The sequence below is a fragment of the Anser cygnoides genome, chromosome 4 (assembly GCF_040182565.1).
Source record: "Anser cygnoides isolate HZ-2024a breed goose chromosome 4, Taihu_goose_T2T_genome, whole genome shotgun sequence".
NCBI classification, from domain to species: domain Eukaryota; kingdom Metazoa; phylum Chordata; class Aves; order Anseriformes; family Anatidae; genus Anser; species Anser cygnoides.
The window spans coordinates 33,271,048-33,285,677 of NC_089876.1; the positions used below are offsets into that span (position 1 = coordinate 33,271,048).

General features: G+C 36.3%; 1 protein-coding gene and 1 long non-coding RNA gene across 10 annotated transcripts in view; one reads left to right on the forward strand and one right to left on the reverse strand.

Annotated features, from left to right (window-relative positions):
• Nucleotides 1-14,630, forward strand: part of LOC136790809 (uncharacterized) — a 115,758-nt gene that overhangs the window by 46,431 nt on the left and 54,697 nt on the right. The window contains exon 3 of the long non-coding RNA XR_010831435.1: nucleotides 8,912-8,983. This is a non-coding gene — a long non-coding RNA (uncharacterized lncRNA). The remainder of the gene's footprint in view (nucleotides 1-8,911; nucleotides 8,984-14,630) is intronic.
• PDE5A (phosphodiesterase 5A) overlaps nucleotides 1-14,630 on the reverse strand; it is a 136,268-nt gene that overhangs the window by 34,282 nt on the left and 87,356 nt on the right. For all 9 annotated transcript variants that reach the window (XM_048074554.2, XM_048074559.2, XM_048074558.2 and 6 more), the window contains 5 exons: nucleotides 6,578-6,649; nucleotides 5,392-5,481; nucleotides 4,037-4,174; nucleotides 2,793-2,860; nucleotides 490-598 (listed from right to left, as the gene is read on the reverse strand). In XM_048074554.2, coding sequence (XP_047930511.2) covers nucleotides 490-598; nucleotides 2,793-2,860; nucleotides 4,037-4,174; nucleotides 5,392-5,481; nucleotides 6,578-6,649 — 477 coding nt within the window. The remainder of the gene's footprint in view (nucleotides 1-489; nucleotides 599-2,792; nucleotides 2,861-4,036; nucleotides 4,175-5,391; nucleotides 5,482-6,577; nucleotides 6,650-14,630) is intronic.

The following is a 14,630-nucleotide window of genomic DNA, read 5'->3' on the forward strand; positions in this document are numbered from 1 at the left end:
GCAAAATCTTTCACAGAAAAGTGAAATTGTTCCTTCTCAAAAGCAGCAAAGAACTGGCATAAATATCATTAATCTTTGCCAGAACAAGAAGGGAAAGGAGGGAATGAAACGGAAGGAACTTTTGAGAGCTTCCCAACAATCACAGTAAACTACAGAGAATTGCTGTGAAAACCTCCAGCTGTTCTTCACTTAAATGCTTCCCAGAGAATACACTGCAAGCTCTCCACATCACAGTTTCTATTGACAAATGAATGTTAACCTTTTTAAATAATGGCTATAGGAATACCCTGCTCACTGTGTGAGTATTGTACCATTTCTTCACTGATAAAGAATTTTATAAAGCAAACATTGTACCTTCCTTTGTGTTTGTGGAATTCTAACTGTGGCCATCAAATTAAAAAAAAATACTGAGGGGAAAGCGAGAAAGATTTGAAAGGTAGACAGAAAAAAATCAATTCTGAATTTCAAATGTAAGCTTATTTTACTTACTGTCCAGGGAAATCTTCTATCTTTGCAGACATCTGGGATGTTGAGAGGCTCCATAGTATTCTTGACATACTGAGCGTACATATAATTGATTTTGTTTGTATCACAGTCCCTAAGGGATAAAAATATTATTTTTAGCTGCTTAGTATGACAACAGGACACTTCATTATGCAAAGCAGGTAACAGTAAATATCTTACATGGATAAGGCCAAGAAAGATATAACCAACAGCTATATAATGGAATTGAGTTCAAATTTTGTACCCTAATCCAGTTGCCATCACAAAATGACAGAGTGGATTAATTTATACACTACACCATTTCTTTAGCATTCCAAAATGTTAACACCAAACATCAAATTTAAGAAATAAACAAATCGTTTCCGTTCATGTAGATGAAGGATAAAGAATGAGCAACTGAGTTTGCATTGAAATAAACAACTCTGAAAACAAACTATTCTCAAATCTCACACACTTGAAAAATCAATAGATGAAATTCGCATATTCTTTAGACTGGGTATAGCTGGTAACATTTGTGAATTTCCTACTCCTAACTTTATTTCAGATTTGTTCTAAAAGTAAAAGAACAATCATTTGCATGGGGATCCTGTTCCTGAAAGAGAGGTGTTTTTTTCCAAATTGGGGCAGAAAATACCTTCAATCATCTCCTTTATACAGCCACGATGTATTAATTAAGGGATTTCAATTCTATTGGCCCCCTTTGCTAACATTGGAGAAGGGCATATGTCCTAATAATGCACCTATTCCCAACAAGCTCCTGAACAAGTTCCTCTGACGTTTGACTCGACTTTAGCTATCCTTCTGGTGTAAGTGTATATCCAAAGGATGTTCACCGTGTTTGAGGAAGAGAATTATTCTCTCATTATTTCACCAACTTGGTTATACAAGGCAATACCACATAATTCTGAAAACGAGTCTGATCTGGGTTTAACTCAGGGTCCCTGATTACATAATAAGCCTGAAATTATATTTTGTAACATAATACTTTCCATCTAATCCATGTCATGTTTTTTTGTTTGCCTGAAATTGTGACCTTAAAACAATGCAGAAGTTCTAACTCCAATTGCTGACTCGTAGTACAGTCCTTGGCATATTAACTGTGCTGTCCCATGAACAAAATTCAGATATGCAGCTAAGGTTCCAACATTCCCTTCCTATCAGTTAGGAGAAATAATTTACTGATGACCCATGCAAGCAGTAAATTACATTTTGAGTGCCTTAACTAGTAACCATGAAAGGGATAATGAATAGGAAGGTAAAATCTCTCTCTGCCATTCCCACAGTATAGAAGAGGAAGTAAAGAGTTATTCTGTGATCTTAGTACCATTTTGTACCTCTGAACTTTCTGACTGTATGTTGTCTAGAAATCCTACTACATCTCAATGGTTTTTATTTGCTTAAGCCACATATTTTTAAGTTCATTTTCAAATATATGTAATTAAATTTCATATAAGAAATGTTCACTGAAAAAAAAAGATCAAAGAGGTATAGAAATTTCCATTTTTCTCTCCTGACACTACATTTGTCATAGTGTGTTTTAGATACAACTGTCTCTCACTCTTTTGACACTATTTGAAACAACTTCTTGTGATGACAGAAAGGTAATGAAGACGGTAATTTTCAAAACTTAAATACAAAGGTTCAGAGTAAATTTGGAAACTATGTAATCTGAGTATTTTAATACAATTATGTCTACTTCTTTCCATCCTTCCCAGTTGAAATTCTTAGTGGTTTCTTGAACACGACCTAAAAATCTAACTATCAGTCATTATTCTTGATTTCGTTGGTCATGTTCTTTGATCCATCTTTCCTATCTATAAAATAAGAATAATGCTTATCCTTCTTTATAAAGTACTTTACTTTTTTTTTTTGATTAAAATCATATGGTTATACACCGTTTGGTAACTACTAATGTGGTTGTGTCAACTCTACAACATAGTCACCTACATAGATTTCTTACAGACCAGTTCTAGAGCAGCCCATGAAATTAGATTTTTACTTCTCGTGTTTTGCACATTTCCACAGCATAACCTTGAGATGCAACTATGTACTTCGACCTGACAAAATGAAGAGAACAGACCTTGTTCTCCTATTCTGCTCAGAGTGAACTTTTTAAGGCAATTTGTCTATGTACTTTTCAGGGCAAAACCTGTTCCACAGCAGAAATACATGGCACCCAGTGGAAAGGCATGGTACTGTGTCCTTTATTATGAAAACCTATATTAAAAGCATAATTTCTTCAACATTCTCCCATGATGAAAAAAAAAACCTTAAATTCATTGTTTTACCTCTTCAGGTTTTCAGCTGAATCCTCTAATTCTTCAGATTCCATGTGAAACACACTAGAAAATGAATCCTGGAATACCAAGAAGATACTTTAATATATCATTGTGGTTATAAGTTAGAGTAGTAATATTCATTTGAAAAGCTTATGCTCATGGCAATTATCAACACCTATTCTGTAATAAAGACAAGTATAAAATTGTTTAATTTCATTTCACATCTAGCAGCAATGGTACAGATTCCTATGACATAATTATCTTCTTTAAATATCACTGAAGTGTCTTGAATCTCTACTGATCATTCTGAGAAGAAATGCCGGTATTTATAAGCTGTGCCAAATTTACCTGTTAGCACAGAACTTCCATATTTTAACATTCATCCAGTTCCAGACCAGGAGTGCATAATAACTGCTTTGCTTGGGGAGGTGAGGACATCAAAGCCTTTTAAACAGGTTGACAGATCTCTGTCTTTCTTTTCACATAAGTTTTTTTTATACTTGAGAAGCCTAAACGTAGAGAGAAATTAGATTCTCTCTGTACTACGCATTCAAACTACAGACTGGAAACTAGGTGCTAGAGTTTGGCTGACTTGCAGGGACTGTGTGAATATCTGAATACATACATTATGTAAATTCCTCTTCCACATTCCTGTGCAAGAATAACTCTCTAAAATACAGGGAAATATTATTGCAACATAACATCCTGCTTCTTGTTCTGCAGCCTATTTTCAATACAAAGGAAATAAAAGTAGGCAGATAGGAAAGGAGTATGTGCTTTGCTTCAGTGAGCCAGGATCTTGGGAGAGGCCACGATTCTCTTCAGATACCTTGTTTAGATACTCCCTGATGAGATATATTCAAGAAATAAAAAGTACAGTCAAAACTGATTCTGCACATCAAGTAAAAGCCGCATTGTTTTTCACCCAGCCTTTTCCTTTTTTTTTTTGTCTTACATCAGTAGCCAATAAAATGAGTTATAAAAAAGTTCTACATTCAAGATCTATGCCACAGGAGAGAGCTTAGAGCCATAGCTTACCAATAGGTAATGCAAAATGACTGCATAAAATGGCATCCTCGCCTACACAAAGACCTAATCCTCTGAAATCAACACCTGCCCTGACTGGATGCCATAAAAGCAATGGCAGGGAGGAAGAAGGTTTGAAATGCTACTGAATCAGAATGGAGGGAAGCCAATACCGCTCCCAGGGACTTCCCAGCACTTCTGACTTTTAACCAAGAAAATATACTCACAGTACAATCTTCATCCACTATGAAGATGGTACACCTCTGCACCTGCATGAAAGATATTATAGTGGCAGCTATCTTCTTCAGAATTACTTCCAAAGACTGTTGCTCTTCAAAAATCAGGCTGGCAAGATCAAGAAGCACCTGGAAAAAAAGTCTTTTGTGAAAATTTGACTGATGGCGATGTAAGCAATAATTACAGTTCCTACTCTTCTCCTCTTCTCTGAATCAAGGAAATCAACACATGTCTGTGACAAAAATTAAGCTTTGGCTGTCATACAGACTGCAAGGCAACAGGAATTATTAGCCAGTTTGGTGGAGAAAATAGATAGCCTAATTAGTTGTCTGATGTTTCCGGTCAGATCAACATTAACAGTTGATCAAATGAAATTTGAGAAGTCCAGACAGCACACAGCAATTTGCCCTTAGGAAACCTAATGGTTTCCTATGGCTCTTGTGTGCATTGTAAAAATATCAACCGTGATATTTAGATTACTGAAGACTTTTGAGCACAACTATTATCTGTTGTAATTCAAACAGAGCTTAACGAACTCATTTGGTGAAAACATCATTTAGGTCCAGGCTGCCATATTTCAAAGCTGCTGTTGAAGGACTTAGCTACTTAGATGTGGTCAAATTATATTCCCTTTTCCCCACAGGAAGCATGGAACCAATTTGAAAAGATTATCCAAATTTGTACCAATTTACAGACACCAATAGTCACTTGGAAACTCAGACATACCAGAATGCTATTAAAACAACTGCTGCCTAGTTGTTTCTCCAAGAACTTTTCATATCATGTAGGGGAGAGATATTCCACCCATAAAGGCTATGGCGTTAATAACCCATCAGTTACATAGATGGCTATTCTTATTACATTATTAGAGGAATTTATTACATAATTGGAGGAATTACATTCCTCTAGGAAATTTAGTTTCCTGTCTGATCATTATGGAAAATATTGTTAGTGACTATTTATAGTTGTAGGAGACTAAAAGAGCAATCTGTATAACCTCTGCCATGCTGTAGGGATAATTTTACCTGAAATTTCTGGAGTATACGTGCCTCCGACTGTGTAATACACACAGTGAGCCACAGGATAACTTCAGGCAGTATCAAGTATATTGACATGGAATGAATTTTGGACACGTAGCTTTACTGTTTTCCCCCACACAGCCCACTTTTCACAGCCCGAGCTGAAATCTGCCAAGCTACTTCTCAGTGCAGTTAGAGCTCCACAGTATTAGAGTAATTAAAAATTGCCAAGGAATTGCTACCATATCAGAAATAACAGGAAAAGGTGCAGATTTTAGCTGACCATCATAATTTTTGTATTCTTGGGACAAACCTGTAGATCATACCTGATTACGCCTGTTTTCAAGCAAAGATGTTTCATACAATTGAGCATTATGAAGAACAATTCCACAAAATGCCAAATATGCAGCAAAATCCTGAAGACAAATAAACATAAGCATCTGATGAAGATAATGTCTCACAGCATCTTAACTCTGTTCAAAGATAAGCTCCTACTTTTTTTTTCCACTTTGAAATCTTAATTGATATTTAAAGCTATTTTTGGCATTCACATTCCTTTTTTTTTTCCTCCAGTTACTCATAATTTGTTATTTCCTCAAGTATCTCTTCTCTCTTTTTAAACTAACTATCTTTCCAGTTTATCCTGGTACAAGTAGGATTGGGGTAAGAAGCAGCACAGAGGAATCAACTCGTCTTGCAATAATGCAGATTTTACCTAGAAAAACTTGGTGCAGACAATCAGCCTCTGTTATGTTGGGAAGTGGAAATAAAATTCTGCTAACATAGCGGAACCACAATTTTTTTCCTTATTTGAATGGGATTACTTCTTATATCCCACAAATACTCAGTATGCATTTTGTTTTAAAGGGGAAAGTTTTCAAAGAGGAACATTACATTCTGGTATTTACTTATTTATTTTTACTGCTGAAAATTCAGTCAACTTCTTCAGCCTTTGTGCAGCCTCTTTTGCTCTACAAATCTAGATGTGAAATCTGGAAATGTCTGGAAAGCAACTTCATTGGGAGAATTAGGAATCAAGGTGCTGTCTGCTCTACTGATTATCTCATGTATTATTTATAATTTATCCATGGCCTTTTCTCTTCCTCTAATTGCTGTATTAAGAAGTGATGCAATATTTAGAAAATAATCACTATGTAAATTTTAATACTCAAAATATGTATTGTCAGAGATGCCAAGAGACCTATAATCACTTCATAAAAATGATGTCTATTATAAGCTATGGAACTGTCCTACAGTGCATCTCTGTAGAGTAAACCTGTATTTGACATGTATGAGAGATACCATTCTGAAAAGAGAAATTAAACTATGTCACATCCATATTTCTCGTGGCTCTATAAGGAAAGAATTTTGCAATATTACCAGGAATTCTTACTTTTTCAGTGATTAATTTTTAGTAACTTTAAGATGTCTGATCAGTGTGAAAAGCAATAGCATATATAACCCCTGATCCCCTATGAAAACAGAACAGACAGAAATGTCCAGCTTCTATACCTTTTCGTCTTGTTCAGTGAAAGTCCCACCAGTTCCCGATTTCTTATTGATTGCTTGAGCCACACCAACAACCTAGTGCATTCAGAAGGGAATAATTAGATCATTTTTAAGGAATCTGTCATTGGACTTTATTCCCAGACATATGAAAAAATAAATGATTGTTTTACAGCTAAAGAAGCTAAGCCAAGGGTAAAACATCATTCACAGGACATCTGTGACAGACCTAAGAAACAAATCTATATGCCTTGAACAACATTAAAGACTTTTCCTTGGGTAGTTCTTTCTGCTTCTGGCACATGGCTTAAATCCTTAGATTTCAAATGCACTATGTATTAGGAATAGCAGCTAACTGGCTTCATAAATTAAGGCTGCTCACATAAATCAGAGCATAGATAGTAACAAAGAGTATTTACATGAACTATAAAAAGATCTGCTACACTTTATGAAATAATTATAAAGACACTGACAGACCAGCTCTATTTACTTGCTTGTTGGCTTGTCTGCTTTGGGATTTGAGTGTAAAAAAATGGAATCTGGCAAGATTACACACCTAGTTTTATTCTTATAAAGTCCTGTCTACGTTGTGTTAAGCTTTGAGATGATGCTTTTTTTAGTGTAGAAATAGTCTGTGATAAAATTTGATTTCAGGTTTCTGGACATAATTACATGAATTGGGAGATTAAAATATGATTTCTTACGGAACAGAAAACAGTCCCATAGAGATGATTGAGCTACTGGTGCTTTTCCAACTTTCTACACAGAAAAGAATTAGCCAGGAAATGTGATTTTGCAATAAAAGATGTTGGTTTAGATTTAAAAGAAACGTAAAATGAATGTGAGAGTACAACACAGCTGAAGAACGATGCTTTTGTTACTGCCAGTCTTTGCGGAGTTCAATTCTGCATGCTGGTGAGAGCCTCCCAGCAAACCAATCTGCCTGGCAAACAGCAAAATTACTTATAAAGATAAAAATGAAATTCAGATTTTTGTTTAGTATTGATTTGTTTCTAACGTAGGCTCCAACTCTGCTATTTTCAGAGAAATGAAACTGTATGGCTGCTTTGGATTTGCTCTTACATAGTCAACATAGATGTCTTAGTGGTAATTTGGGTCTGTTTTTCAGAGACCAGGGGAAACAAGAGAATTTCAAGAGACTTTCATGTGAGTCTGTATGAAGAGAGGGAGCATTTAGTCAAAAAAAAAAAAAAACAACTCACTGGGATAGTATTTCTCTAGATTCCTTACTGCAGTTATTTAATCTGTTTGCTGGCAGCGACCATTCTGTCCTGTAAGCTAGTTTAAACTTTTTCATGGATCCTACACTTACCCTTTTACTTCCATATAAGTACCCTTCTGAATCACGTTAACCATGCCACTTCACAGCACACTAAAACTGGAAGGCACTCAGAAGTGAAACAGAGGATAAGCACCAGAGCAAGAGGCAGGAGACATAGGCTGGAAACTGGGAAGAGCTAGAAGTCACTCACTAAAACCCTGCACTTCATTACAATTAACATGGTTACATCTATTTAAATGGCTGAGTCTCCTCTTCTGTTAAGGCCAGTAAATCTACAGTGCAGTAAACTCTGAGGTTAGAATTTACTAGAACAGATGAAGCCAAGTACAGTAACGTGAGTGGGTACGTGGTAAGAAGCCATAAAGTATATACAAAGCTTTTGATTCTTTTCAGACATTTTTGTCAGATCTCAAGTAAATGATTGACAAAACAAAAGAATTTGCTTTGTTTGAAATCTAAGTAGTATAAGACCATTGCAAGTTGTTAATGACAGCATTTTTTCATCTTGCTTTTTTTGATAAACAATATCAGAAGAAAACTGTGTGGTGTGCATGTTTAAAAAACTGTACTTGGCTGTTAATCATTTCAACATATAACTGCTAAACTGAAGGAGAGGATACAGTTATGTTTTTGTAATGGAAAAGACAACAATTTGCCATCTCTCACACCAGCATTCCCAAAATACTGATGTTACAAGGTCAGTGTTCTGCAGCATGAATCAGTGCCAACTGTGGGCTCAAAAATGTCCATCTGAAATAAAGCTCAGCTGTCAAGTCCATTCCATACAACCCAGTTCTTCCCACAGTTCACTTCTCCTTGACTTCAGGGAAAACTTCTTACCTAGTGAACATTCTCACTATACTAACAATATACCTGCCATATATACTTCTAAAGCAGACTTTGAATAGTAAGGAAATCCTTTAATAATCATATATGCTTTTACGTTAACCCGCACCTGAAAAGACTAATGATTAGACCTTTTCCCACACCACTGTCTTTTTGGGGGTTCTCATTTTTTTATTTTTATTTTTTTCCAGCTTTGGTCCAGCACGGGCGAAGACAATTATGATGAGTTCAGAGGCATCATTACGGAGTTTAAGAATTAAGAGGTGAGTACTTTTATTGTGCATAAACACCTCTGCCAATGAAAGGAAGGCCTGTGGTGCTTAAAAAAGCTAAAAAACAGTATAAGTACCATACCAATACAGCAAAAAGACTATTTAGCCTTGCAGGTTACTCATACATTAAAAAAAAGGCATGTGCATCAATGGAAATGGTCATTTTTGTATCTTTATTAAGGTCTTCCAATAAAAGCTTTTAATAGAGGGGGGGAAGGAGTAATGAGGAGAGTAAACCTGCTAAAAAAAATCCTGCTTGTCTTGATGATGATAAAAATTTTATGCAGATGACAAACTGCATAAAACACTTCTTTTTTATAAAAAAAACAGTTGACAAAATATTTTCCATTGTTCAGTGACATCCTAAGCTTTGAAAGAGACTTTTGTAGTATGTGTCATTTTTCATATAAAGTTATCAGTTTTAAAGATTAAGCTGGTCCAGATTCTGGACTTATTCTGATTTATATCAGTACAAATTCAAGTAAACTTCACTAAGATGTGTATTAGTTAGACACTGGAGTCTTGCCTGCAAGCAGGTAATTAGGAGGAGATGTAAAAACTCAGGAGGGTTTGTTCCTGTTACTAATGTCATTATGTAATTAGGACAAAACTTAATCATGTGAAAGCATTTTAGGCCATGGAGAACACAGGCTTGCATTTTTGGTTTTCACACTGTTAGGATTCACTAAAATTAATTTTTTTTTAAACTTGCTATAAACAAATCTGAAAAGACAATAGGCCTGATCCCTCCATCTGGGAGTTACGTTCACACCAGCACAGATTTTGAATCAAAGGTGACTGTAACTACTATGAGCTCAGCTATGCAGAAAACTTACTCATATAACAGCTATATTAAAGTGTGAAATCTTTATGGCAATAAAGAAGACATGTTACTTCATATCTGAAATAAAACATTCTCTGTAAATCCTGAAGAACACACACAAAAAAAATGACAGCCCACTTGAAGATTCACTGATGAATGCTCTGTTCCAGTCTAACAAAAAGGTATTAAGTTACATAGGCACATTATCTCATCTTTCATTACTTCTTTTACAAGCAGGCACCAAATTAACCTTCTTGAAAGCTGAGTCCTGTAGCACTAAAGCAAAGATACTTTTTACTTGTCACTGTCTTGCTATGCCTACCGAATTATCCTGCATACTTGTTGTTCACCCAAGGCAAAACTACTAGGCCAGAAAGGGGCTAAAACAGCCATGAAAGGGGATAACTGCTAGAGAAAATCATAAGAAAGTACTATGGACTGAAGAAAACCAAGATTAAGGGAGAGTAAACACTGCAGTAATTATTATTTGCTTATATTTAGAGACCTGTAATCTTGTGTCCTAATCCCTAAAGTAACCAGCGAGCTGTCAAGTGCTACAAACTGATGAGCTTTACTCCCAGTCTGACTAGGTTGGTGTTGTATAAACTAGTCACACAGCTCCTAGCAAGAGCCTTCATCCAGGTTTGCTGTATTGGAAGTACAAAAGGGGTGGGCAGAAGCAAACATGCTGTATATAAAGGACCTTAGTCCTCAGTCTAGCCTTCTTTAAAGTCAGTGGAAAAAAATCCCCTTGAATCAGAAACCAAACACTTTGTCATTTTCCATTCAAATGACGTAAGACAGACATACGCCATGAACACAGAAAGCAGCTTTGATGATGGAATAGTTCTCTGTCAATCCCCAAAAAGGAGAAAAAAATAGCCACCAATTACTAAGTCAGAACCCGTACCTGTTTTACCACCTCAGAACACAGCTCTCCTAACTCTACTCTTGCTGGCAACACAGGCAATCTTCCAGTGCTGCTGCTTGTTCTGTAACCTTTCCTCTCTAGCTCTACCAGTTATCCAGTTTAATAAAACCTGATCACATTACAATGAGAGATTTCTTCTAATTATCAGAGGACATTATTTTCACTCTTTTCTACTGTTAGCTGCCTCCTGCCTCTAAAAGTAGCAGGCTACCTGGAGTGTCTCTCAGTAGACGATGACTGAGATATGAGTTTTATCTGTATTGTTTCATGCTACATTTTTTTTGAACATTAGGACTCCAGGCCTAACTCTGTGAAAGCTGTTCCAGCTCTACAGGGAGCTAGTGCCTTTTTTAGTTGGTTCTGACTTTAGCTGATTTAAAAATACCGTTTTGTGTCCTGAGAATAAATAAATAAATAAAAATTATTTTGCTGGCACCTGAAGAAAAATAACATTAAGCCAAAGAATGGTAACAGGGAGAGAAAAACTCAACTTTTATCTCATTTTAAAGATAGGAACATATCCACATGAGAGGACAGACTGAGTAGTTTTAAGCTTACTTTGCTCTCCTGCTTTTGTACATCTTTGAATCAGGCTTATAAAACTATCCTATAGGGACAGACCTCTATTTACAGACTTTCATTTTTAATCAACAAAACTTTCACATCCTCTTCTACCGTTCTTGCCAACAGTAGCCTGTGTGATTCCTAGCAGTCTAGCTACTATAATACGTCTCAGCATTAGTTGAAAATCCTCCAAGCAGCAAATTACTGATCTCCATAATCCTGCAGCAAGACTGCTACTGGAACTGGAGGTAGTTTGTTTCAAGGTAGCTTGGCTATACTGCAGTCACTGTGATATGTTGTACCTGAAGTTGGCATTGTGGGAAAAAAGAATGTAGTTGGCTAACCATAACATGCCTGGTTATCTTTTATAAAGTTCAACAGGATACTTTGAATGGCTGTTGTAAACAGAATACCACCCTGATGTATGCCGAAAAGCTTCCCAGTGAGAGGTTAGGGCAAATTAAAAAACAACAACAACAAAAAACACAACTAAACAATTGGAATGATCATTGCCAGAACAGAAGATTTGCCTTGCCAATTAGTGGGAAGTTCAATTTTACATACTTCAGGCTCAGAGCCTGGGAGATAGGTCTCGGTTAATTCAACTAGAAGTCCCCACATGAGAAAATCCTACAGATTTTAATAAGATTTAAACCAAAATAGTATTTTATGGAAATTATTTTGCACAGCATAAAGGAAAAAAATATGTATCATTCCTGTACAGCTTCTACTACAGCTATGATGACTCTTCCAGTTAGGAACCATCCCTTCTGCAGATATTCCAAACCAGAGAGCTGTACTGAGCCTTGTATCAGTTCTCAATAACTCCACAAGTTGCTTTAAGCTAATGACTTCCATTCACTATTCAGTTCTGTAAGATTTTTTCTTCAAAATGAGTGTTTGTTTACAAATGTCTACAAAACCAGATGGAGAAATTCTTAAGGTGATAATTACTTGCAACAACTTCTATAGTCCTTTTTCTGGGTCTTTGAATCCAAGACCAAGCAAAATCAGGGAAAAGAAAAGTGCTAGTGCATTTACTCACTTCATTAAGGGTACTATAAGAAGGCAAATCAGTAGCATTTAGAGCTTCTGAAAAAAAATCGAAGGTTTAAGGACACATCAAAAATGCTTTTTGACATACATGATGTGAACAGCCACAACCTTAGATCTGCCACTAGTGATAAAACCCTGATTTCTGCATAAACACTATAGCACTAAAACGGTTAGCATTAATAGCTACAGCTAAATCCTGTGACCATCAATATCATTTTTTCTTGTAAAAGAAATAGCCTTGATAGCTGTGGTATGAGCTGGCTAATACTGACTTTTCACTGGATTTTTTTTTGTACTACTGAGGATGATAATTCACTCTGTTTTGAAGGTTTTGAGGTATTCTCTGATACACAGAGTAGGTCTGATTGATGTCTTGATAACTCTACACATTGCATATATTGATGTGAATATGTTTAAAGTTATCTGCTGCTACAGAAGAGAAAATCTTTTAGGATGAAAATGGAGTTTTTGCTATGGCTTCACATTCACCTTCAGACAATTTTAAATACATGGATAGCTTTAGATAATTTGACTTAGAACCATTTTGTTGTTTGTTTTAAGTAGAGGACAATTCAGATTACTCAAGGCCTGTCTTCCTCACTGTGTTCTTCAATGGTTACAAACAACAAATAATATAGCTCTGCATGACAGAAAGCATCACATGGCAATCTTTTGGCATATAATGGGATGGATGGAATTTGTTTAGTTACTAGACTTTGCACAGCACTGATTTACAGGTGCCAGAACTTTGTTCAAAGCCCCTAAAGCTGCATACAAAGCTCGGTCAGTTTGTATTTGCAGTCTTTCATGGGAAAATGAAAACTCTTTACAAAGCTAGCACTGTACAAGCTTCTATGATCTGATCTTAGATGACATAATCAGCAGAATTTTCTCGATCTGAAATGCAACGTTTCTCTGACATTTCTGTCAGCAAGAATAGGTCGAGTAGGGGACTGAAAAAGAGTCCTGCTATCAAGTGAATGGGATTCCGTTTTTGGTACGCATCTGTGCAGAGGTACTCATTTTCACTATTTTTTTTTTCCCTTTTAAGATTACTATTATTTCCTGAATCCTTTTTATGAGCTCTTCTTTTCATCTATGGAATTTCTTATTAGTAGTTATTTTTAAGTGAGATGTTGGTTTCTCACATGCCTCATGGAAATACAGGAAAATGTGAAAAACATCTACTGGAAAAATCTCCGTACTTCAGCCGGCCCGGAGGATTTAATAATCAGCATGAGATTTTCTTAATCTCAATTACTTATTCTTTTGTTTTAAAAAATAGTACCAATACTAAGCAAACATACAAAAAAGTCACAGTTGCTTCTCATTCTCAGTATTTATTTTTGGATGTTTTCCAGAATCATCTCTTGACTGTGACTGCTGACATCCTGGGCTAAGGAAGCATTCACTAGCCTCCATATTTCTAGAGGGGCTTTGGGAATTTATTTATTTATCACAGGGAGGAGCCCATATTCTGATTTTTTTTTTTCTAAACAGAAAAAGCAGATGGCAAATTAAAGGCTGATTCCCTGACTCCAAAGTCTCTCTAGAAGCATGTCACCAAACTGTTATGGTGAGAGGAACAAAAACCTCCTAGTATAGACTTCAAATTCAGGAAAAAAATAAGTGTTATCCTTTCCTAAAAGGGATTTTCTAGTTTAGCCCCTTCAAATTATTGCATACAAGAGTGAGTGTAACAGACTCTTCAAATTTCACGTTGGCTGAAGCTTTCAAAATAAACATGTCCCTGCTTCATTTCCACTTGCTGATGCACTTAGGAGTAGAAACCTAGCTGAAGATACGGCCAATTGCAGGCTTACTCAGCCTGTAAGCCATGGTGTGTTTCACCAACAGACTACAGCTCTTATTCTTTCCCCTACCTACCGCAAAGGCCCAACGAGAAGTTAGCACTTTCGTGTTCCCTGGCTAGCGAGGATCCTGTACTTCGTTTCTGATCCCAATTACATAGAACACAGCATTTTTTCCTATTCAACAAAAAGAAAATGGGATGGTGTGGGTGAAATTTAAAATCTTGCATCAGCCTGACATGGAGCGCTGCTCCACACAGCATCTGATTTGCTCATCAGCTGGCCCAGGGCCAGCAGTGGCTGCTGCCAGCTGGAAATGGGAAGACTTCGAAGTGGGCTTGGGACTAGGAGAGGAAGACTAGAAGCGTTGTCTGCAAGGTAGTGTCAACTCAAGTCAATTTCAAGTTCTGTCCTTGGAAGAATTGAAAGAACATTTTAAACCAAAATTTGCAG